The sequence below is a fragment of the Psammomys obesus genome, unplaced genomic scaffold (genome assembly GCF_907164565.1).
Source record: "Psammomys obesus unplaced genomic scaffold, mPsaObe1.curated_primary_1811, whole genome shotgun sequence".
Classification (NCBI taxonomy): Eukaryota; Metazoa; Chordata; class Mammalia; order Rodentia; family Muridae; genus Psammomys; species Psammomys obesus.
Window position 1 is genome coordinate 34,192,207 of NW_026585644.1, and position 24,690 is coordinate 34,216,896.

Consider the following 24,690-nt stretch of genomic DNA (forward strand, 5'->3'; position numbering starts at 1 on the left):
CCTGCCTTTGCGTGTTTCTTGTCTGACGGACTGATTTGGGAAGAGTCGGGTTTCCCGGGTCTGCACGGTTTTGTTCGGCGTTGATGCTGTGCACCCACCCCATGGTCCCGCCCCTTACGTGCCCGGCCCCGCCCCTCACGCTGCCGGCTGCCTGCGCCGTCGCAGTCGTGTTTCAGCTCAGTACGCTTAGGGCTCCCGCTTGCCGCGTCCGCCTGCTCTCCAGCGCCCCGCGCAGCGAGCCACGTGGACCAACTCCGGCGCGCGGTGTTCACTTGGTTCCAGTGGGGCTCGCCGCGCCTCCCGCGTCTCGGTGCTCGCCCAGTCTCAGCTCCGACCCCATGGCGGCCCTGGTGTTGGAGGACGGGTCGGTTCTGCAGGGCCGGCCCTTTGGGGCCGCTGTGTCGACTGCTGGGGAAGTGGGTAAGCAAGCCCGGGCGGGCTGCCGACCTCATCCCACTCTGCTTAACCTGTCCACCCCGCCTGCACACTCCCCTCCCCGATTCGGTGTCCCAGCCCCAGCTCCCTTTCGCCACTGATGACCGAAGCAGTCATCTCCTCCGGGATTTACTGCGCTCGGGGTGCCTTTGCCAGAACTCAGCCCTGCCTTTCTTCAGTGTTTCAGACCGGCATGGTTGGCTACCCAGAGGCCCTCACTGACCCTTCCTACAAAGCTCAGATTTTAGTGCTAACGTACCCACTCATCGGTAACTACGGCATTCCCCTAGATGAAGAGGACGAGTTCGGCCTGAGCAAGGTAGTCACACCCAGTGCTTTCTCTACATCCCTTCTCAGATAAGAAGTTAACGGTGAGGTGACGACACTGACACACCGCTAGACATCCTGGGGAAAACAGCCACATGGACTAAGGCGACCCTGGTTGCAAGGTTTTTAGGTGCCTTGAAAGGCAGAGAGCTGGAGCCCTCAGGAGTCACCCCTCTGAGAGTCTTGTGTGTAGTGAGCTCATGGTCCAGGGAAATGGCGAGGGTTTTTGGGAGTTCCCAAAATTGCAAGAGGTGTGAGTTCTAGTTATTTGTAAGGAGCAGCAAAGGTGTTTTTTTGTGGTTTTTGTAGCAGAGTCCTAAGAGTAAACAGCCGCGACTCTTTAATACAGTTCCTCATGTTGTGGTGACCCCCAACCACAACATTATTTTCATTGCTACTTGAGAACTGTAATTTGGCCACCGTTGTGAACTGTAATGTAAATATCTGATATTTCCGCTGATCTTAGGTGACTCCTGGAAAAGGGTCATTTGACCCCAAAGGGGTCGAAACCCAGAGATTGAGAAACACTGCTTTAGGATTATGTAAATTGGTGAGAAACTGGAAACAGGGATCATACATCTTCTAGTACTGATGGCTGCCAGTTTATCTACATATCAGTGACATTGATCATCTGCTTGCCTTACTTGGCCTTGTTTCATTTTCTGCTTTGCAATAGTGTTTACCTCTAGATAAAAATCTCAAATTTTCTCAAACAGTGAGCCCCTACACCCTCTCTGTGAAATCTGGAAACGAAGCTGCCTCTGAGAGCTAAGTGCAAACATCAACATATCATTAAGATAATAATAGAAGTCACCATAGCCTACATGCAGTATTTCACACTGCTTGCTTAAGTCCTGTTTCCAGTCTTACAGACTGCTTTTGGATAATGTAAATTGGTGAGAACTGTAAACGGGCGTTACACCCCTCTAGTGCCAAGTTTATCGATACACCAGTGACACCGACCACCACCTGGACTCCTCCATATAGTCTCACTGTGTAACCCGGGTTGTCCCGGAGTTCCCAGTGAGCTACCGCCTTGGCCTCCTGAGTTGTGATATGAGAAAGGCCTTTTAGGGGCTGGAGAGATGGCTCGCTGGGTAAGAGTACTGGCTGCTCTTCCAGAGGTTCTTAGTTCCTACATGGTAGCTCACAACCATCTATAATGAGATCTGGGCCCTCTTCTAGCATGTGGGTGCACATGCCAGCAGAACACTGTATATATAATAAGTAGTAAGTAAATCTTGCCAGACACAGTGGCTCACACCTGTAATCCCAGCACTCCAAGAGGCAGAGGCAGACAGATCGCAGTTCGAGGCCAGCCTGGTCTACAAAGTGAATCCAGGACAGCCATGGCAATGCAGACAAACCCTGTCTTTTAAAAACAAAACAAAACTCCACAAATAATAAATAAATCTTTAAAAAGAAAGAAAGGCCTTCTATACTATGGCCAACAGAGCCTTTAATTCTTTGTTTTTGGTTTTCAAGACAGGGTTTCTCTGTGTAGCCCTTTCTCTTCTGGAACTCACTTTGTAGACCAGGCTGACTTCAAACTCAGAGATTTGCCTGCCTTTGTCTCTCTCCTGAGTGCTGGATAAGGACACACTAATTGTTATTCCTAGAAAGGACCCCTCAGCATAACCTTGTCTCACACTTGTCCCAAGACAGGGTTTTTCAGTGTAGCCCTGGCTGCCCTGGAACTTACTCTAGACCAGGCTGGTCGCCAACTCTGAGTTCCAATTAAAGGTGTGTACCATCATGCCTGGCTAGCTTTATTTATTTATTTATTTATTTGTTTATTTATTTATTTATTTATTTATTTATTTATTTTAATCTTTGTTTTATCATAATGTCCTGTGCAAATATCTTATTTGTTTTTGTCACACTATATAAATTAGTGTCGTGTTCTATTTATATTATCTTGTTAGTTTCTGGCTCCCTGAGTTGGAATTTTACCCTGTAAAGACAAGGGGCCGTACCTTTTCATGCTCACTGCCTTTTTCTTGACATCTGTTACAAAGCCTGCACCTAGTGAGCATTCAGTAAATACTTGAGGATTTAGGCTGTCAGATGCAAGTAATAATCACAACACGTTGTCAATAGCAAGGAAGAAGTGCAAAGAAGGGTCAGTCCCGGAAGGAAGCTGGCTTGCAGTGGATATGTAGGAGTGGGGCGATCAGGGAGAGGTAGATTTGTGAGCTCCCTTTTGGACAAGGGAAAGTGGTACTTTCCCTTCTCTTGGACACGCTGGACCCATGTTCAGTGTTTATATGGGACAATGCAAAGTTACTAAAAGGACTGTGTAGAAGCAGGGAGTGTGTCGTGTTTTGTAGGAAGTACTCACTGTCCTGTGTGGCTGAGCAGAGGGTCAGTGGGCAATCTGTGGAGGGACGTAGCCCTTACGGTCTTCTCTCTCCCCCTGTAGTGGTTCGAATCCTCAGAGATCCACGTGGCAGGACTGGTGGTGGGAGAGTGCTGTCCCACGCCCAGCCACTGGAGCGCCGCCTGCACCCTGCATGAGTGGCTGCAGCAGCGTGGCATCCCCGGCCTCCAAGGTATGACAGCGCAGGGGATGTCCGGGTGGAGTCCGATAAGGTCTGTTTAGTAATGCAAAATGTGCAAAGCTCAGATTGGAGGAGAGCCTGAACCATCGCCCAGAAGGAAACATTCTGAAGAGAGCAAACTCTGCTCCTGCTTCAGCCATTTAAATCTGACTCTCAGGATTTTCTAATTGTTACATTGCACTTGGGTAACATGTGTCTGAAAGGCAGCTATGTTCCAGCTGGATCATCAGTGCAGATGTCTGTTAATATGTATACAAAATGCAAAAAACTTTTTTCTTTAAGATAATTATATAGTCTCTTTTTGTGTGTGTTGGGGGAGGATGTTTTTTTTTGTTTGTTTGTTTTGTTTTTTTTTTTTCAAAACAGGGTTTCTCTGTGTAGCCGTGGCTCTTCTGGACTGGACTTGTAGACCAGGCTGGCCTCGAACTCACAGAACTCCATCATTGCTAGGATTAAAGGCATGGGCCAACATGTCCAGCTGGTTTTGGGCTTTCCCGGAAGCGCAGGCTTGCCTCAATCTCACTGTGTAGCCAAGGATGATCTCCTGTGTGCCACCTCCCAAGTGCCAAGGCTATAGACATGCACCACCTTGCCCAGCTTGTGCTCTTATTCTTTTGGGGTTATTTTCAATAGTTAGATCTGTCTAGATCATAGTTTAATTTGGGTGTGATATTTTGGACAAGCTTACTTCACGGCTGTCCTTCCAGCAGGGTGCTCCAGGATTCTGATGCCCATGAGAGCAGTTGTGTGTGAGTCAGGGCTGTGGAGCTGGAGTGTCCCTGGACATGTCCCCTCACCGATGACTGAGTGGGAGCTGTCCCCTGAGGCTGTGCTGTTTTGACAGGAGTGGACACTCGGGAGCTGACTAAGAAGTTGCGGGAACAAGGGTCTCTTCTGGGGAAGCTGGTCCAGAATGGGACAGAGCCTTCAGCCCTGCCATTCGTGGACCCCAACGCCAGGCCCCTGGCACCAGAGGTCTCTATTAAGGTACAGAGGGAGAGAGTAGGTCATGCTTGCAGGCAGATGAGGGGTTCCTTTTCTGCCCACGGTTGGGGTGAACTCAAGGATGTCAGAGATGGGGTTTGGTGCGGGCCTGTCTCACACTTGGTGATCCCAGCTGCCAACTGCTGCTCTTTGCTCCCCAGACTCCACGGGTATTCAATGCAGGCGGGGCCCCTCGGATCTTTGCTCTGGACTGTGGGCTCAAGTATAATCAGATCCGGTGTCTCTGCCAGCGCGGGGCTGAGGTTACCGTGGTACCCTGGAACCACGAATTAGACAGTCAGAGTGAGTATCTGGGGCCCATCCAGACAAGCGGCTTGGGTTGAGCGGAAGAGCTATCCCCCAGGACAGTTGATGCAGGTCGGCATGAGTTGCAGGAAGGAAGCCAGAGACCAGGGATTCCACTTTTTGTGCTCAGGGACGGATGTGTGTCTTTATTATACTGTTTGAATTATTGTAGTAGGGAGGTGCAGGTATGCGCCAGGGCACAACTTTCAGGAGCCACGTCTTGGCTGTCATGGGTTCTGGGGATTGGCCATCAGGCTTGCACAGTTGCTGCTTTTTTTCTGCTGAGCATTTCATCAGCCCTTGGGTGTCTTTGAAATTCTGTCTTACGTCAACCTTTTCTGCCCATTCCAGAATATGATGGTCTCTTCCTAAGTAATGGACCTGGTGATCCTGCCTCTTATCCTGGTGTGGTAGCCACACTGAGTCGAGTTTTGTCTGAGCCTAATCCCCGACCTGTGTTTGGAATCTGCCTTGGACACCAGCTGTTGGCTTTAGCCATTGGGGCCAAAACTTACAAGATGAGGTGGGGCTCGTGGGAGAAGAAGGAGCACGCGCTTAGCAGTCTTCTGAGACTTGGGGGTTACTGGTATGGAACTGTCGGGAGTGATGAGATCTTAGAGAGCCGAGTTTCAGGTAGTGGGGAAGAGGCCGGTGAGAGGGTTGTGACTCGGTGTCCCGCTCTCCAGATACGGAAACCGAGGCCACAACCAGCCCTGTTTACTGGTGGGCACCGGGCGCTGCTTTCTGACGTCTCAGAATCACGGGTTCGCTGTGGATGCAGACTCGCTGCCGGCAGGCTGGGCACCTCTCTTCACCAACGCCAACGACTGTTCCAACGAAGGCATTGTGCATGACAGCCTGCCCTTCTTCAGGTGAGCATGGGGGTGCAGTAGGGTGACAAGGGACCACGAGGATGGGAAAACAAGGCACAGCAGTGGGCGTGCTCCTGCCTGAGGCTACTGCAGCCATAGCAGTGATGTCAAAGGCTTTGTCATCCAATCTCTTCAATAGTGTCCAGTTTCACCCAGAGCACCGACCTGGCCCTTCGGATATGGAACTGCTTTTTGATGTATTTCTTGAAACTGTGAGAGAGGCTGTAGCTGGGAACTCAGAGTCCCAGACAGGTAAGCTCCTGTAAGAACCAGGACCTGGACAGAAGAACAGGGTTAGCTCCAGGATAAGCCTAAGAGGGACATACTCTAAAAGCTAGTTTTGGGAGGGGAGAGAGGCAGTGTGGGTACTTTGGTGGTTCTGTTTAGGAACTCTGTAGGTGGATCTGGGTTCTCATCCTCTCTCTGCCACTCTGTGCTTTTCTGAAAGCGAGGGGTCTAATCTGGGTGTCTTCCGGAGTCCCACCTTCATACTCCATGACTCTCATTGCATCCACAGTTAGAGAGCGGTTGGCTCAGCGCCTCTGTCCCCCTGGGCTTCCCATTCCTGGTTCTGGGCTTCCACCACCACGGAAGGTTCTGATCCTAGGCTCAGGGGGGCTCTCCATTGGCCAGGCTGGAGAATTTGACTACTCAGGCTCTCAGGTAAGGCATGTAGCCTTCCATCTGGATGGCTGGGTGACCCATGGAGTTGTAAGGAGAAAGAGTAAGGCATGAGTGTTGTTTGCAGGGAGAAAATGGATCAGGAGGTCTGCGGGTGTATAGATGGTTGAGGCAGTGACGAATAGAAGTCACTAAGGACTGAGAGCACAAGAAAGGAAAGAGGAGAAATGCTGGCCTGAGGCTTCTGTCTTCTGTAGAAGAGGCTGACAGGCCATTTGTATCCTATTAGGCAATTAAAGCCCTAAAGGAAGAGAACATCCAGACATTGCTAATCAACCCCAACATCGCCACAGTGCAGACCTCTCAGGGGCTGGCAGACAAGGTCTATTTTCTTCCCATAACACCTCACTATGTAACCCAGGTATGACTCAGATAAGGCCTGCGGAGGGGACTCTTGGTGGGCATTTTCACTGGCCACTCTGGTCTCCTCAGCTGCTTTCGTCTCCTCCCTCAGGTGATTCGTAATGAACGCCCAGATGGTGTATTACTGACTTTTGGGGGCCAGACAGCCCTGAACTGTGGCGTGGAGCTAACCAAAGCTGGGGTGCTAGCTCGGTATGGGGTCAGGGTCTTGGGCACCCCTGTGGAGACTATTGAACTGACTGAGGACCGGCGAGCTTTTGCTGCCAGGATGGCTGAGATTGGAGAGCACGTAGCCCCCAGTGAAGCGGCAAATTCTCTTGAACAGGTTTGTCAGGTGGTTGGGTAGAAGTGGGATGATGTCGTTTCCTCTGGATCTTATTTTCTTCGGGTGCAAGAGCCCTCTCTGGGCAGTAGCCAATGGCTTGTCGGTTCTTGTCCTTCCACTCCCTACAGGCTCAGGCAGCTGCTGAGCGACTGGGCTACCCCGTGCTGGTGCGAGCAGCCTTTGCCCTGGGTGGTCTTGGCTCTGGCTTCGCTTCCACCAAAGAGGAACTCTCAGCTCTTGTGGCTCCAGCTTTTGCCCATACCAGCCAGGTGCTAATAGACAAGTCTCTGAAGGGCTGGAAGGAGATTGAATATGAGGTGGTGAGGGATGCCTATGGCAACTGTGTGACGGTGAGTGTGGGGCGCAGGGTGGCCCAGACATTCTGAACTTTTGGAAGGACAGAGGTCTCTTCAGAGAGTTCTCTGTCGTTTGGACCCAGGGTATCATAGTTCCAGACGTAGTGCCTGGGGACGTAGCCTCAGCTGCTCTTTTGACTTCCTTTGTTGGTGACCTCAGTGACCCCCTTTGTAGGTGTGTAACATGGAGAACTTAGACCCACTGGGCATCCACACTGGTGAGTCCATAGTGGTGGCTCCAAGCCAGACACTGAATGACAGAGAGTACCAGCTTCTTCGACGAACAGCTATCAAGGTCACCCAGCACCTGGGGATTGTTGGAGAGTGCAATGTGCAGTACGCCTTGAATCCAGAGTCCGAGCAGGTGAGGATGTGAAGCTGGCCCTGCAGCCGTTAACCTTGGTCTTTGGGCCTCGAGGTTAAGGGGGTTTTTGGCCCTGCTCATCCTGGAGTGAAGCCAGGATTGTCTTGGTTAGGATTGGTCCTCTCATTCTCCGCCTCTGTTGAAGAAGCGATGGGCTTTCCTCGTGAGCTCTTTTCTAGGCCGGTACCATGACTTTCTCTGTTCTTCCCATTTGCAGTATTACATCATTGAAGTAAATGCCAGGCTGTCCCGAAGCTCTGCCCTGGCCAGTAAGGCCACAGGCTATCCGTTAGCTTATGTGGCAGCCAAGCTAGCATTGGGCATGCCCCTGCCAGAGCTCAGGTATAACGGGGGTCCTGGTGTCCAGGGGAGGGAGGAGTTGAAAACACTCGCAGGGCAGAGCCTGTGAGAAGGACTGAAAGCTCACCCTATTTTCTGTCTTTTTGGCACCCTGACTTACTAATGCGCAGGAACTCTGTTACGGGGGGAACGGCAGCCTTTGAGCCCAGCCTGGACTACTGCGTGGTAAAGATTCCTCGCTGGGACCTCAGCAAGTTCCTCCGTGTCAGTACGAAGATTGGGAGCTGCATGAAGAGTGTTGGTGGGTTTCATACTCCCGTGGGTCCTGCTAGAACCAAGGGTTCTACGCCTTTAATCCCAGCACTTGGAAGGCAGAAGCAGGCGGGTCTCTGTCAGTTTGAGAGCAGCCTGGTCTACAGAGCAAGTTTCAGGCCGTTCCAGGGCTACATAGAGAAACCCTGTCTTGAAAAGCCAATAGACAGACAGACAGATGGGGTTTCTCAGAGTTAATGGGTACATTTCAGGTTAGTTATCTTCATCAGGAACAGGGGTCAAAGTCCTCTGGAAACCTGTGGGATCAGATTACTTGATGTCTTATTTAACAAACTAGTGACTAGAGGGGCCACAGGAGGAAAGTGACATGGTTGAGGGCCCCCCGAAGAGCCGAATGCTGCTGGTTGTGAGCCCATTGTTCACTGCCCCCATTATCCTTGAGACACTTTGTCCTCATGGCGTCTTATGCACAGCCTCATGGTTAGGTTGATAAATGCCAGTGACATTTTATTCACTGTTTAAGTATTTATTCAGGGGAACAGTTACTGTTGCTTTCCTGTGAATCCTCTTAAGTCTTAAATTTTGTTATTATTGTGCTTGTGTGGGTGATATATTAGAGGGCGGGGTGTGCATGCCACAGTCAGGGTGTGGGAGTCAGGACAACTTTAGAGTTGGTTCTTTCCTTCCACCTTCTCATGAGTTCCAGAATTTGAACTCAGGTCACCAGGCAAGCTCCTCTCAGTGAACCAAAATGAGCATGGGGCTAGCCATTCTCAGGGCATCTTCTCCTCCGGCATTTTGTAGGAGCTTTTAAAAATGTAATTGGCCATGGGTGGGTACAAAGAATAGTAGGATCACCTCCCTGTCATCCAAACTTTTTAATATTCTAATGGACAAAACATTCCAGATGGTGTGATTAAAGCAAGCCAAATAGCTGGGCGGCCACCAGAGGTTCAGACTGTTGCCATAGCTGCAACAAGTTCCAGTATCTACAATGGAATTTTGTTTTGTTTTAACACAAAGTTAAGATCAGAACAAGATAACAAAGAGCTTTAGCACTTGGGAGGAGTTCAAGGCCAGTTTGAGTCCAGGACTATAGCAGGGAATTCTGTGCTAACCCAAACCATAAGGGTGAGACCCTATCTCAAAAACAAAACCCCACCAGACTGTTTATGTGTGCGGTAGTAAATCAGGCTGGAATCCAGCAGGTGTGTTTGCAGTCCTGTAGTTGACTTGTCGGAGAGAAGTGTGCCTGTATGCCAGCTCAGGTGCCACCGGCTGATTTGGATAAGGGTGTCACCGTGCTCGAGTCTCCATTTAGAGCAGGGGTGGCTTTTAAACAAGTAACTGTGAGCTCAGATATTATTTCAGAATTTTTAGAAATCCTACAACACTGCCAAGATGTTCCTTCTGGAGATGAATTTCTGTTATATGAAAATTATAATAAACATGGGAATGGAGCCATAATTAAATCATGGCTAGAATAAGTGGATTGGAAATAGGACAATCAAAGATTGATTTTCAGCTGACACTTTGAAATGTCTGACACACCCTCCTGTCTTCTGGAAATGCCATCTTCTTCCTGCTAACCTTTTATACCTTTCTTTGTTTTTGTTTTTGTCTGTCTGAGATGGGCTCTAGCTGAGTGTCTCTGGCTGGCCAGCTAGCCACTCTGTAGATGAAGTTGGCCTGGTAGTCACTGTGTAGCCCAGACACTGTCCCCAAACTCTTACAATCCTCCTGCTTCGGTCTCTTGATAACACTCCCATCCCCTCATGGCTGTAGACAATATCTCACTGTATAGCTTGGAACTTGCTATGTGTAGAACAGTTTGGCCTCCAACTTAGTGATTCTCCTGCCTCTGTTTCACAGAGGCTGAGATTACAGGGGTGAGCCACCCCACTCACCCTTTAAGACACTAGGGTTAGCAAAAAAAGTCATCTAAAAGTGCTCCTTCGAGCCTCTTGGGAAGTTGGCTGCACTTTATACTTTGTATCTAGGACAGGAGCTTCTGTGGTGAAATTGGTACTTAAAGTATTTAACAAGGGCTACATAGTTGCTCTTACCTATGGCCCTTGGACTTCTGGGAATCTTTTCTAAGAAGTAACCTAAAACACAAAAATACCATAGGCTCCCTTAACAAGGATCAACACTTAAAAGCTAAGTGTCCTTTAGTAATTCAGCAGTTAAATTATGGGAAAGCATACAAGAAAGGAAGAGCGCTGACAGGGTTATGTAGCCATCTGGGGAGATGCTTATGATGGGGGGGGGGGGGTCAGCGGAAATTGGTACGTATACTATTGTATGTAAAACTTACATAGGGGAAAAGTCCAGGGAGAAAAACTCATGCTGTCTGGATGTGGGTTTGGGGGGGGGGGGACTGGTATGAGCAAGAGTGTAAGGAGGCCAGAGGACAATCTGCCCCCCACCACCCCTTTTTCTTTTTCTCTCAAGACTGGCCTGAGGCTCTTTAAAGACTGGCTAGGCTGGCTGGCAGGGTCTTTCTACATAGTCCTGGCTATCCTGGAACTTGCTTTTTAGAGCAGGCTGGCCTCAGACAGAGATCCTCCTGCCTTGGCCTCCCGAGTGCTGGGATTTAAAAGTGCGCACCATCCGTGGGCGTTTAAATGCCATTGGCCGTGGATGGTTTCAGGAACAGTGGGATCCTTTTCCAGACTCTTTTAATGTTTCTAGGATGAAACATTCCAGATGGTGCAATGATGGTGTGATCAAAGCAAGCCAAATAACTGGCCACCCATCAGTAGTTTGGGCTGTGGCTGCTAACCAACAGGTTCCAGTCTCCACAGGCCCGTTGTAGGTGTGCCAGTTCCACACTCGCACACAGCGAGGTCTGTGCTGGTCTGTGAAGATGGTAGGAAAAAGAGGCTGCTTTTAAGGTTCTCTTAACATGGAGAACCCTGAGTGCCACTGTCTTGAGTGCCCTGAGAACCTACCAAAGATTGAACTTAAACCCATGAGCGTGTTGGGTATCCACACATACCCACCCTCACCCCTCTGAGCCCTCCCATCCTGTGCCTGCAGGTGAAGTCATGGGCATTGGACGTTCATTCGAAGAGGCCTTCCAGAAGGCCCTGCGGATGGTAGATGAGAACTGCGTGGGCTTTGATCATACAGTGAAGCCAGTCAGCGATGTGGTAAGCGAGTCTCTTCTCCGAAAGCACCCGGCCGTGGGCCCCTCCACAGCACCCCTCTGCCAGAGCGTGACAGCAGCGGCGGCGGCAAGCTTTCCACTTCCCTGTCCTGCATCCACCCGTCTGTGCTCCTCCCCGACAGGAGTTGGAGACGCCTACAGACAAGCGGATCTTTGTGGTGGCTGCTGCCCTGTGGGCTGGCTACTCGGTGGAGCGCCTGTACGAGCTCACCCGCATTGACTGCTGGTTCCTGCACCGCATGAAGCGCATCGTGACCCATGCCCAGTTGCTGGAACGACACCGCGGACAGCCTCTGCCCCAGCACCTGCTGTACCAGGCCAAGTGCCTTGGCTTCTCAGACAAGCAAATTGCCCTTGCAGTCCTGAGGTCAGAGACGGTGGTGAGGGTGGTGAGGGCCTCGGGCCAAGAAGTGTGGGGAGGGAGCTCTTGCATCAGGAGGGCCGTTGGTGGGGAACCTGGGATGTTTTCCCTTTTATCCCCATCCCAGCACTTGCTTCGTCAGCTGGGCTATACCCTGTTCCCGAAGCCCGTATTTCTGTTCCTTTAGCACAGAGCTGGCCGTTCGGAAGCTCCGGCAGGAACTGGGAATCTGCCCAGCCGTAAAGCAGATTGACACGGTTGCAGCTGAGTGGCCAGCGCAGACAAATTACCTGTACCTGACGTACTGGGGCAACACCCACGACCTCACCTTTCGGACGCCTCACGTCCTGGTCCTCGGCTCTGGCGTCTACCGCATCGGCTCCAGTGTTGAGTTTGACTGGTGTGCCGTAGGCTGCATCCAGCAGCTCCGGAAGGTCAGAGCCTCCCTGTCTCCTCGATTTCCTGCTTTCCGTGCTGGGTGCCTGTCCGCCCACATCGATCCTGGGTCTTCCTGTTAATAGGAGTGAATAGAAGCCCTATAAAAACAGCCTTCTGTTGCAGGTTTGGGGCTAGGGACCTTCCTGAAGCTCTCTTGTTGCCTCTCCTGCTGCCTGCATCTTCTCCCCAACATGGTGCCTACCTATATAGCTGTCTCACGGGAAGCAGGCAGGCCGGCGTGTTGCAGTGGGGATGTTGGCTCAGCCTCTCTCTGCGCTTCCTCCTAACCCCTAACGTACCCCGCTCCCTCACGGCAGATGGGTTATAAGACCATCATGGTGAACTACAACCCAGAGACCGTCAGCACCGATTATGATATGTGCGACCGACTCTACTTCGACGAGATCTCTTTTGAGGTGAGAGCGGGGAGGGTTAACCAAGGCACCCAGGGAATGACCTCGACGGGCTGAGCGGCCCGGCTCTTTGGTACCGAACTAGCTTGAGGGTAGCGTAAACAGGAAGGCTTCCTCCAGCCCGTCCGTTGCCTTTGGTTCCTTCCCTGTGCTACAGGTGGTGATGGACATCTATGAGTTGGAGAACCCTGAAGGCGTGATCCTGTCCATGGGTGGGCAGCTCCCCAACAACATGGCCATGGCCTTGCACCGGCAGCAGTGCCGAGTGCTGGGCACCTCCCCTGAGGCCATCGACTCAGCTGAGAACCGGTTCAAGTTCTCCAGGCTGCTGGATACCATTGGTATCAGCCAGCCTCAGTGGCGTGAGCTCAGCGACCTCGAGGTAGGCCAGGAAGCCTGGGGCGGGGGGGGGGGGGAGGGATGTTGTTTGTGGGGGAGTGTGAACAGCCCCACTGAGCTCCCTGTCCCCCTAGTCTGCTCGCCAGTTCTGCCAGACTGTGGGGTACCCCTGCGTGGTGCGCCCCTCCTATGTGCTCAGCGGTGCTGCTATGAATGTGGCCTACACTGACGGGGACCTAGAGCGCTTCCTGAGCAGTGCGGCAGCCGTCTCTAAGGAGCACCCCGTGGTCATCTCCAAATTCATTCAGGAAGCAAAGGTGAGGCTCTCCCTCCTCAGCCCCAACCGCGGCCCTGCTGAGTCAGAGGCGCAGTGGACTAGGAGAAGTGGGTCGTGTCAGTGCTTTCTCACAAAGGGAGCTTCGGAGGGAAGGAGGGGGAACTGTGGCCCACAGCCCGCTGCCTATGTCTGCCTCCAGGAGATTGATGTGGATGCCGTGGCCTGCGACGGCGTCGTGTCGGCCATTGCCATCTCTGAGCACGTGGAGAATGCAGGTGTGCATTCGGGTGATGCCACACTGGTGACCCCCCCACAAGACATCACCCCCAAAACCCTGGAGCGGATCAAAGCCATTGTGCATGCTGTGGGCCAGGAGCTACAGGTTACAGGGCCCTTCAATCTGCAGCTCATTGCCAAGGTAATAAGTCGGCAGAGAGGCACAGCGCCTACAGTTCACCTACAGCTCGGAGCCCCGAGCTGTCTCTTACCCCTGTCCATGTAGGCAGCAGAGCCGGGGAAGGGGTGGTTTCCAGAGCTCACGGCAGTGTCGGGGCTGGGAACAGTCACCCAGTTGATACAGTCTCGGTGAATGGAGGGCGAGGGTGCGAGCCAAGGTTGATCAGGCAGTGTCGGCACGCCCGGGCTTCACAGGGCCTGACCTGGGGGTCTCTCCCCTAGGATGACCAGCTGAAGGTTATCGAGTGCAACGTGCGCGTCTCTCGGTCCTTCCCCTTCGTGTCCAAGACGCTAGGTGTTGACCTCGTAGCCTTGGCCACGAGGATCATCATGGGGGAGAAAGTAGAGTCTGTGGGGCTCATGACTGGCTCCGGAGTCGTGGGAGTAAAGGTAAGTCAGGGCCCGGGGGCCCTTGAACCTGGTGTACAAATCCTGTAATTGTTACAAAAAGCTGGTTCTTGGTACTGGGGAACACCTGGCTGCTTTATTTAATTTACTTTATATTTTTTGAGCTACGGGAGACTTGAACTCAGGGCCTCAGAGCATGAGGGGCAAGTGCTCTGCCGCCCTACTAAGGGAGAGCGCTCAAGGAGCAGGTGACCTATCATCCATGCCAAGCATTGCCCAACCATAGGATAATAAGGTGGTCATCATCTCTTAAGAGCTTACCCTGTAGGAGGCAAAAGAAGTTTGGTCCAAAAATAGCATGTTATGGAACAGTCTGTGATACACCTACATAGCCGAGTTATAAACCAAATGTTCAAGGAGCGTGCTCCCGGAAAGCTTGGGAGACAGGGTGTAGGGGAACCGAGTCTCAGGAATGGTGAGGCTGTTGGATTTCCTGTCCGTGTCCAGGGCCAGGAAACCCCCAGAGTGAAGGCAGTATGGAAGCAGCGGGGAGGGCCAGCCCTGCCGTATGGCTGTGATGGGCGCAGGGCCCCTTTCTGCCTCTTCTCCTGACACTTTGGTCCTGCTGCTGCTCCCCCAGGTGCCCCAGTTCTCCTTCTCGCGCTTGGCTGGTGCTGACGTAGTGCTGGGTGTAGAGATGACCAGTACTGGGGAGGTGGCCGGCTTTGGGGAGAGCCGTTGTGAGGCCTACCTCAAAGCCATGCTCAGCACCGGCTTTAAGATCCCAAAGAAGAACATCCTGCTGACCATCGGCAGCTACAAGGTACCGGGGCCACCCAGGGAGGGAAGTAGAAGTCACATGGCTTTGGCTTCCTTGGCTCACTTGCCTCCACTTGGTCTTAGAATAAAAGTGAGCTGCTCCCGACTGTGCGGTTGCTGGAGAGCCTGGGCTACAGCCTCTATGCCAGCTTGGGCACCGCGGACTTCTACACTGAGCACGGCGTCAAGGTTCGTAGTCGCCCACCACCATCCCCCCCGACAGGCCCCGGAGGAGTCTCAGCTTTTCCCCTTGCCCCGGTGTAGAACAGGTGTGCTGTGGGTGTTTGCTTTATGGTACGTAAATATGTTTTTGTTAAAATTCCAAGCTGAGGAATTTTACTTTGCCCACACCTGTTAAGTGTCTCATGCGGAACGTGGTCTCCGCCAGGTGGAGTTAGTTGAAGTCTGAGGACTTTGAGGGATATAAACATGACAACCCAGAGGAAGAAGGCGCGGCTGCTTGGAGGAGGACCGCTTGCTGCCGCTGCCATTTGCCGGCTACCTGGACTTCTGGGTCTCTGGATGACTGATACTGGTGTTGCCCCCAGAGAATCCTACCACTCTACACAGCAGGAAGTACCCATTGTGCCTGAGCCACGTTGGATGCCACCCCAACCTTGTTTGTTTGTTTGTTTGTTTGTTTTTTTAACAAACCTACTTTATTTAGGGTCTCTTCAATGCTTCTACCTCCCTTTCAAGCCCCAACACTGGGTAGGAGAGAAAGTAAGTTAGGAGGACAGGGGCGGAGTTCTCTCTGCTACCTCCCGCTGGGTAGGGTGTAAGGATTCTTTTGGGGGCAATAACAGTATCCAGTCATCCCGAAGTCCAGGTGACCGGCGGATTAGCAAACAGCAAATGCAGCAGCAGCACGAACCAGCAGCAAGCGGGCCCCCTCCACGTAGCTGTGGGCCATCTTCTTCCTCTCGGCCTTCTTCCTCTGGGCCATCATGTTTACACCTAAGTCCTCAGAATTCATCTAATTCCACCTGGCAAAGACCCGCTCCACACGAGACACTTAACAGGAGTGGACCTACTCAAATCCCTAACTTCGAATTTTAATAAAAACATATTTACATATCATAAACCAAATACCCACGACACAGGCATGAAGAAAGCAAAGACGGTTCTCGAAGGCTCTCCTGCACTGTTAACGTTCTTGTGTTTTTTCTTCCCACATCTTACACGTGTGTGAGCTCATACTGATGTTAGGGACCTGGCTTCTTTGACATTGTAGAAATGCTTTTTCTGTTGAGAACTGTACCTCGCCAGTAGCAGAGAGAGGCAGTCCCTAGTCCCCAAGCCTGTGGGTTCTCACTCTCATCATGGGCCAGACAGACCCTTTGAGTCGGGCCTTCCCCCTTTGCCGGGATGAGGTTGGCCTTGACCTCAGTTCTGGGCTGGCAGGTAACAGCTGTGGACTGGCACTTCGAAGAGGCCGTGGATGGCGAGTGCCCACCGCAGCGGAGCATCTTGGATCAGCTGGCCGAGAACCACTTTGAGCTAGTGATTAACCTGTCGATGAGAGGAGCTGGGGGTCGGCGCCTTTCGTCCTTCGTCACCAAGGGCTACCGTACCCGGCGCCTGGCTGCCGATTTCTCCGTGCCCCTCATCATTGACATCAAGTGCACCAAGCTCTTTGTGGAGGTAACACAGCCCCCTCGGGGCTGGAGCTTTGTAGCGGGGAGAGTGTGCTGGGAGATGGTGCTGTGAAAGGACCGTGCTAAATGGGACGGCTTTGCGGCTCCAGAGGCAGTGAGGTGGTATGGAGAGGAAAGAGGATTGTGGAGAAACTGGGTGCCCACCCACCTCCCGGGCCGCTCCTCCTTTACATCTGTCCTGACGGTGCTCTCCACTTGCAGGCCCTGGGCCAGATTGGGCCAGCCCCTCCCTTGAAAGTGCATGTGGACTGCATGACCTCCCAGAAGCTAGTGCGGCTGCCTGGTGAGTGAGTCTCATGGGACACTGATAGCAGCTGCCTAGAGGCTCCTGGGATGCTAAATACAGCTGCAGGACTGTCTGCCCCAGACTGTACAGACTGAAGGCCTGAGAATCTATTGTTCCATGGTGCCCTTGACTGACTCTGATCCCGTCCTCCCCCCTACCCCCAACTCACTCTCCTAGGATTGATCGACGTCCATGTGCACCTTCGGGAACCAGGTGGGACACACAAGGAGGACTTTGCCTCAGGCACAGCCGCCGCCTTGGCTGGGGGTGTCACCATGGTTTGTGCCATGCCTAACACCCGCCCTCCCATCATTGATGCCCCTGCTCTGGCCCTTGCCCAAAAGGTGAGCGCTAAACCCCTGCCTTCTTGAACCTCTTTCCCTCTGTCCTGCGTGTGACCCACGCCACAGGTACCTTGCTGACTTGTGTGGGCGTGGATGCCCATGAAGCTTACCTCATGTGTATCCCCTCTAGCTGGCAGAGGCCGGTGCCCGCTGTGACTTTGCCCTGTTCCTTGGGGCCTCATCTGAAAACGCAGGGACTCTGGGTGCTGTGGCCGGGTCTGCAGCGGGCCTGAAGCTCTACCTCAACGAGACCTTCTCTGAGCTACGGCTGGACAGTGTGGCCCAGTGGATGGAGGTGGGCAGTCTGTCACCACATTTGCTCTTGGCCAGAGACCTCATCTGCGTGGGCTGCCAGCAGAGGATGGGGGTTTCCGAGGGCCCTGGACACTGGTGAGCACTGGGAATTCAAGGCTCATCATCTACCCTCATCAATGCTTTCTGTCCCCAGCACTTTGAAACATGGCCCTCCCACCTCCCCATTGTGGCCCATGCAGAGCGGCAGAGTGTTGCTGCGGTCCTCATGGTGGCTCAGCTGACCCAGCGCCCAGTGCACATATGTCACGTGGCTCGGAAGGAAGAGGTGAGAGTTTATCAGAGGTCCTGGTACCCCTGTCATTTTCCCAGTGAGACCAAAGGTCACCAGAGTCCTTGGAGGCAGAAACGGTCGGGAGAGCCTTCATCAGTGGTACCCTTGACCCATTTGGCCCTCCATGTTCTGAGAAAGAATGCCAAGCATGGAGACTTTGTAGGGCAGGGCATGTTGGGGCCTCCTGTGGATTGCTCTACTCTCTCCGAAGATCTTGCTGATCAAAACTGCCAAGGCTCAGGGCCTGCCAGTGACGTGTGAGGTTGCACCCCATCACCTGTTCCTAAACCGGGAAGACTTGGAACGCCTGGGACCCGGGAAGGGAGAGGTCCGGCCTGAGCTTGGTTCCCGAGAGGATATGGAGGCCTTGTGGGAGAATATGGCTGTCATCGACTGCTTTGCCTCAGACCATGGTAAGAGGGCCCAGTGTGCATCTCTACCTCAGCATACTTGTGCCCCAACTCAAGCCTGGGAGGCAGCCCTAGGAAGAAGGCAGCAGCCAAGCCCAGACCCTGGGCTCCATGAGCTCAGGGACTCGGTACTTGCTCTGTGTATAGGTACTTGACAGGTACTGCTTGAAAGAATGAAGAGAAGTGCGGTTGTAAATGAGAAGCTTTGTGTGCAGGGACCAAGCACCAGAGGAGGACAGCAGGGAAAAACATGACCCCTGGGGTTGGTAGTGAGCGCGGCATTGCTCAGAGTGAAGAAGTCTTGGGATAAGGTGACTGAGCCTGCTTCCCAGAGTGATAGCTGCCTTCCTTATAGCTCCCCATACCTTGGAGGAGAAGTGTGGCCCCAAGCCTCCACCTGGCTTCCCGGGGCTAGAGACCATGTTGCCGCTGCTGCTGACAGCCGTGAGTGAGGGCCGGCTCAGTCTGGATGACGTGCTACAGCGGTTGCACCACAATCCCAGGCGGATCTTCCACCTGCCCCTCCAGGAGGACACCTATGTAGAGGTGTGGGGAGAAGGACTTGGAGTTGGGGAGATTTCCGTCCTCAAAGCTGCACTCTGTGTGACCTTACCCTTGTCCCCCTCGACCCTTCGGGCAGGTGGATTTGGAGCATGAATGGACAATCCCTAGCCACATGCCCTTCTGCAAGGCCCGCTGGACCCCGTTTGAAGGGCAGAAGGTGAAGGGCACCATCCGCCGTGTGGTCTTGCGAGGGGAGGTGGCCTATATCGATGGACAGGTATGTGTGTGGCCCTGGCTTGACCTTTTGGGCACCATTCTCATTTTACCTACTGCCCTGTCTCCCAGTGACATTTTGTTACTGGCGCCTGCTTCTCTGAGAGCCCTGTGTGCACTCCCTGTCCCCTCATGCTCCTTGGCTTCTGTGTGCAGGTGCTGGTACCCCCGGGCTATGGACAAGATGTACGGAAGTGGCCTCAGGGGACGGTTCCCCAGCCCCCTCCTTCAACTCCTGCCACCACAGAAATAACCACGGTAACCACTCTGCCCCCCAAGGGCTGGATCTGGCCATCAGCCCAGAGGGGCGTGCCCTAGGGCTGGGCTAGCAGCAGTTTCATTGGTGGAAAATGCAGTACCTGATAGTTGAACTCGCACTACCTGCCTCCCTGTCTACTGCAGAGCGGACTTAGCTTTCAGTTTAGGAAGCCAACCCTGAGAGGCACAGGCTGGTGTTGCTGTGTCTGCCCAGGCCTTGTTGCTAGATTGGCGCAGACCTGCCGGCCAGTGTGTCTCCCTGCTGCTGACAAACATGTTGGGAGGCTGCAGCAAGGCAGAGGTGGCGTGGGGTGGGCTCGGTGCTGAAGGGACCACCGGCTTTTCCTGAGGCGTCGTGCAGGGGCCACCACGGGTCAGCGGCTTTTCAACCTGCTGGGCCATCTCCATTGCAGACACCTGAGAGACCACGCCGAGTCATCCCAGGCCTTCCTGATGGTCGCTTCCACTTGCCACCCCGGATCCACCGAGCTTCTGACCCGGGTTTGCCAGGTAAGAGGGGTTCCTGGGGCACAGGGTGCAGGCTCCTTCCTGCTGACTTGTATAGGGATGGGTACAATGCCACGGAGCATCCCTAATGGACCAGGGTTGGGGGCTCAGTACCCAGGAATTGATTCAGCCTCCTCTTCTCAGGACTCCTTTATCCCCTTACCTGCCGTACTCTCCTTCCCTTGCTCCTAGTCTGATCCACTGTACCCTCCTTTGGCTAAAATAGTTACTACAGCATGAAGTAAGCGAGCGTCCCATAGCGTCTTCTCACAGGCATCTTTCTGTTGTGGGCAGCTATGTACCTCCGCCCAGGAGCTGGGATCTCATGGGGCAGCCGAGCATGGGGTAAATCCCGCTTGCTGGTTGGTGTGAACTTGGCCACTCCTCTGCCTCAGATCCTTTATGTCAGCTGGGAAGGCCCCGGGAGGGCACACTTGGCCAATACAGCACAGCGCCACAGGGAGGCCCGGGTCCTTCCCCATAGCTGCTGCGTCCTTCCTGCCCTCCCCTAACCTGCTATAGCTCCTGTGATTTGAGGTGGCTTTAACACGAGCGTCGGGAGCAGAGGTCGTTGTGATTTGGGCCCACCGCACCACGGCCCCCAGGTGACCTCTCTCCTGTTATTTGCAGCCGAGGAACCCAAAGAGAAGCCATCCAGGAAGGTAGTGGAGCCAGGTGAGCCCACCGGATGCAGCCACCTGGCGGCCTCTGTGCTCGGATTCAGGTACGGGAGCCTTCTGACTAGCCTGTTCTCGCCACCCCTCACTGCAGAGCTAATGGGAACTCCTGATGGCCCCTGCTACCCGGCACCACCCGTTCCTAGACAGGCATCACCCCAGAACCTGGGCTCTTCCGGCCTGCTGCACCCCCAGACTTCACCTCTGCTGCACTCCTTAGTGGGCCAACACATCCTGTCTGTCAAGCAGTTCACTAAAGACCAGGTACCTGGGGGACGGGACAGTGACACCCAGGGCTCTTGAGGATTTGGCGAGTGGGTGGCGGTGTCTGTGAGACTGACTGGAGATCTTCCACAGATGTCTCATCTGTTCAATGTGGCACATACACTACGGATGATGGTGCAGAAAGAGCGGAGCCTCGACATCCTGAAGGTCAGAGCTGTGGTTCCCAGCCGGCGCCGGCCCGTCGGGAGGGCTGTCTGGTGGGCAGCGGGTCTGCCTGGTGCTCCGCCCGCCTGGTCGCTTCATGGATGCATACAGGCTGCACCGTCAGCAGCTCTGCTCTGGAAGGTCCCTCCGGTCTGGACCAGCAAGCACCCTTGGCTTCCTCCCAACAGTGACTGACCCCACATATGGGGTCATCTGCTCTGCTTTGGGGTAGCCATGGGAGACCGCTGTGATAGTCTCTCTTTGGGGTCATACCCACAGTCGTGGATGGCTTTAGTTCCGAGATGCTAGTATGGAAATGTCAGGCTGTGACAAGTGTCAGAGGAGGCTCTCGGCACCCCCTGTTGTGAGTGGGGAGGCGAGTGCCGCCCTGTGCGCATTCCCACCGTGCACTCATACACAGCCCTTCCGCTTTGTCCTTTTCCCAGGGGAAGGTCATGGCTTCCATGTTCTATGAGGTGAGCACCCGCACCAGTAGCTCCTTTGCAGCAGCCATGGCCCGGCTTGGGGGCGCTGTTCTCAGCTTCTCGGAAGCCACATCCTCCGTCCAGAAGGGCGAGTCCCTGGCCGACTCCGTGCAGACCATGAGTTGCTATGCTGACGTTGTGGTGCTCCGGCACCCCCAGCCTGGAGCTGTGGAGGTGAGGCCTGCCTGGGCTCCGGGGTGGGGTGGCTGAGGCCGCACCCGGGAACACAATGTCCCTGCCTGCCCCTGTTCTCAGTGACCACAAGGCTTAGGTTGGGCTAGGTGCTGAAGAAGGGGTGCAGGAAGTGCAGGGTGCCAGCAAGGAGCAGCTGTCGAGCTGCAGAAGGCAGGGTTTTCACGCTGCGTCCCGTCTTCACAGCTGGCGGCCAAGCACTGTCGAAGACCAGTGATCAACGCTGGGGATGGTGTTGGAGAGCATCCTACTCAGGCCCTGCTGGACATCTTCACCATCCGAGAAGAGCTGGGGACGGTCAATGGCATGACGGTGAGGGAGAGGGGGACTGGAGTGGGAGGCAGTTCAGAAGGGGCGTCTCCAGGCCAGGGTGTGCCGTATCCAGGAGGCCCAGGACTCTGAACCGGCAGGAGCGACGCCTGTTGTGACTCCGTCTGGTGGTGGGGCTGTCTCCTTTAGATCACCATGGTGGGTGACCTGAAGCACGGGCGCACAGTGCACTCCCTGGCCTGCCTGCTCACCCAGTACCGCGTGAGCCTACGCTACGTGGCACCTCCCAGCCTGCGCATGCCACCCAGTGTGCGGGACTTTGTGGCTTCCCGAGGCACCAAGCAGGTGAGTTCTGGTGGTTCAGCCCACACCGGGGGCCTAGGGGCTGGGTGGTGAGAACTCGGCCCTGCACTCACCGGGGCTCCCCCTCCAGGAGGATTTCGAGAGCATCGAGGAGGCGTTGCCTGACACTGATGTGCTCTATATGACTCGGATCCAGAAAGAACGATTTGGCTCTGCCCAGGAGTATGAAGCTGTGAGTATGAGGCTTAAGGCAGAAGCCTGGGGCCGGGCTCTCGGGCATCTGTATGAGCGTGGGAAAGGGGCGCAGGCGGAGCTGTTAAGTTCCAGATGCCTCGGTTGCCTCAGCTGCCTCAGCTGTGCTCCGTGGCCATCTCTGCCCTGAGTCTCTAATGGGGTACCTGTCTACCTTACAGTGCTTCGGTCAGTTCATCCTCACCCCCCACATCATGACCCGGGCCAAGAAGAAGATGGTGGTGATGCATCCAATGCCCCGGGTCAATGAGATAAGGTGACGGCTCCTCTGTCCGGCTGCCCTTGGGCTGGCTGTGGGAGAGGCCTCCCCCTGAATAGGAGCTGTGCGGCAACGCTTTTCCTTCTCTCGCAGTGTGGAGGTGGACTCGGACCCCCGAGCAGCCTATTTCCGCCAAGCCGAGAATGGCATGTACATCCGCATGGCCCTGCTGGCCACCGTGCTAGGCCGTTTCTAGGCCCCGGCCTCCTCGTGCGCCTCTTCAGGCCCAGCTGCTGGGCAAGGAATCCCGACGCCCCCCACGGGGGCAGCACACTTAGCAGGCCTCCTGGAACATACAGAGAGCCCGAGCGCATATCATATAAACAGGGACCATGCTTTAGGCTCCAGACTAGAGTCCTCTCCGGCTCAGGGTTGCAGTCTCAGATACTGGGGGCCCCTCTGCCTCATCTCCGTTCTTACAGCTCAAATCTGTACAGTTACTTTTCTACTGATTATAATAAAGAGCAAACAGTTTGTGTTTTCTTGTGAGCACTGTGGGCAAGCAAAAGCTGTCTGGTAGAATGACAGACTCCCCCTGGGCTCTCTGGGGTTCGAGCTGACACTTGGTCCTCTTCAGCTTGCGTTCCCCTAACATCAAAGCTCTCCTAGAGACTCTGGCTGGTGTCCAGCCTAGTCTGGGTTAAGTTGTAGTCTGTGTTCTGAGCAGTGGGGCTTGGCCTTCTTGGGAGAACGCCTAGGTCCTGTTGAAAGGTAGGCTGTGTCCTGGGTGAGGACTGCCGAGATTCATTGTCCTCCAAGCGTTAAGGCTTCCTGTTTAGCCTGCCCTTCAGTGGCCTGGGTTGTCACCTCTCTTCAGAACCTTGCCCCGGGGCTCTTCAGCTGCCATCAGTATGAGGACCCCTCTTACCACCCCTGGGGACCACTGCCTGATGCCATGGAGAGCTGAGCAGCGTTTGTCCTGGAGCCCCTAGAGTAGGCGCTCAGGGGGACTAGCTCTTGTGCTGCAGGAGAGGGCTGAGGAGCCGCTGTTCTGGTCCGTGAACTTGAACAACAGACTTCACTTGGCGTGCCCTGGGCTCAAAGCACTGTGTGCAGTGCGAGGGCAGAATGAGGTCATTAACTCCTCGCATTTTACTTGTTTTCAGTTTTGTGGGGTTGGTTTGTTTTGAAACAAAGCTTTGCCATATCTCCCAGGTGTGTCTGGGATTGCTCTATAGCTCAAGCTGTCCTCAGTCTCCCTCCTTTAGCCTCCCAAGCCTGGGGTTGCAAGCCTTAGGGGTTAAAGGTCCTGGAAATGTGGCAAGAGATTTGAATCATAGCACCCACATGGCAGCTAATAACTGTCCCAACTGCAGTCTAAGGGTGAGAGGTAGGAGTGTGGCACTCTTGTGGCCTCCACGGGCACTGCAGGCATATGGTGGACAGACAGACAGGAAGGCAAAATAACTATGCACGTAAATGCCATCACATCTGGCCTGCCTTGATTTTCAGTTTGGGGTTATAAGAAAGGCATCTAGTCATCAGTACCCAATGGTCCAAGCTGCCTAGACGCCAAGAAAATGTCTTCCCTCAACAACAAGCACCAGCAATGGGAGAACCACCACCCTCTTGAAGGTGGTGCAAACAGAACCCTGTGCATATTTTCCTTTAATCTGAACAGCCGTCCAGCCACTTTTCCAGATGTGCAAACTGGCTCAGAGAAGCTGGTGGGTAACCACCTGCCTGACTTCAAACCTGTCTTCTGTTAGGAATGGCTTTCTAGTAGGGAGGAATGGGTCACTTCTGGCTTTCAGGATACCCCAAACCAGGAGAGACAGGTACACAGATCAAGTAGCCGAAGAGCAAGGCTGAAGCGTCCAAGATAGAACCAGTTTGAAGAGATCATGATTCAGAAAGTCCTGGTGGGCCGGGGAGGACTGGGTGAAAAAAAAAAAAAAAATCCCAGGTATACTACAACCTGGCAGAGTGAAAATGGTCTGCCACCCAGAGGGGAGCTGGGTCGGCAAAGGTTCCTGCTTGGTGGTGGTGAGGCTGAAAGCACAGCTGGCTGTGAGATTGGTTTATCAGTTCTCAAACATGGCTCTATAGCCTGGGTGGTGTTAGCCGGGTACATTTGTGTGTCCTAGAGAGGGCTGAGACAGCGGGGCCTGCTGATGTGAATTCCTTCCCACCTCGGGACGGGCGAGCTTGATGGGTTGCGAGTGATCCCACGTGTAGGATTCCTCCCCAGCACTTAGATCTGCTCAGACCGCCACAGATTGCTGCA

At 53.9% G+C, this 24,690-nt stretch overlaps 1 protein-coding gene across 4 annotated transcripts; it reads left to right on the forward strand.

Moving 5' to 3' along the window:
- Window positions 1-114: 114 nt before the first annotated feature.
- Cad (carbamoyl-phosphate synthetase 2, aspartate transcarbamylase, and dihydroorotase) lies at window positions 115-22,960 on the forward strand. Of its 4 annotated transcripts, XM_055626717.1 has the most exons (45): window positions 124-420; window positions 615-754; window positions 3,185-3,314; window positions 4,168-4,310; window positions 4,469-4,610; window positions 4,965-5,136; window positions 5,300-5,485; window positions 5,625-5,737; window positions 6,003-6,148; window positions 6,396-6,527; window positions 6,621-6,854; window positions 6,983-7,204; window positions 7,386-7,574; window positions 7,792-7,916; window positions 8,045-8,175; window positions 11,190-11,302; window positions 11,442-11,686; window positions 11,868-12,114; window positions 12,436-12,534; window positions 12,689-12,913; window positions 13,005-13,187; window positions 13,347-13,565; window positions 13,826-13,993; window positions 14,592-14,774; window positions 14,855-14,959; window positions 16,175-16,414; window positions 16,630-16,711; window positions 16,892-17,058; window positions 17,189-17,353; window positions 17,507-17,638; window positions 17,856-18,057; window positions 18,410-18,600; window positions 18,695-18,835; window positions 18,988-19,089; window positions 19,503-19,599; window positions 19,891-19,941; window positions 20,227-20,271; window positions 20,368-20,537; window positions 20,631-20,705; window positions 21,149-21,361; window positions 21,566-21,691; window positions 21,839-21,994; window positions 22,083-22,184; window positions 22,366-22,460; window positions 22,557-22,960. In XM_055626717.1, exons 1-45 carry the CDS (start codon window positions 339-341, stop codon window positions 22,657-22,659), a joined length of 6,729 nt encoding a protein of 2,242 aa, XP_055482692.1. In that variant the 5' UTR covers window positions 124-338; the 3' UTR covers window positions 22,660-22,960. The 4 variants fall into 4 exon arrangements, with proteins under 4 accessions (XP_055482701.1, XP_055482711.1, XP_055482692.1 ...); XM_055626721.1 differs by lacking the exon at window positions 19,891-19,941 and having other exon boundaries at window positions 125-420; XM_055626726.1 differs by lacking the exons at window positions 19,891-19,941; window positions 20,227-20,271; window positions 20,368-20,537; ... (5 more) ...; window positions 22,366-22,460; window positions 22,557-22,960 and adding an exon at window positions 19,823-19,888 and having other exon boundaries at window positions 115-420.
- Window positions 22,961-24,690: the final 1,730 nt, after the last annotated feature.

Bases quoted from the DNA above. Each gene is read 5' to 3' on its own strand.
- Cad (XM_055626717.1), top strand. From the start codon at position 339: ATGGCGGCCCTGGTGTTGGAGGACGGGTCGGTTCTGCAGGGCCGGCCC. The intron at 6,528-6,620 runs GTATGACTCAGA...CTCCTCCCTCAG, and splicing joins CACCTCACTATGTAACCCAG to GTGATTCGTAATGAACGCCC. The intron at 20,272-20,367 runs GTGAGCCCACCG...CCCTCACTGCAG, and splicing joins CAGGAAGGTAGTGGAGCCAG to AGCTAATGGGAACTCCTGAT.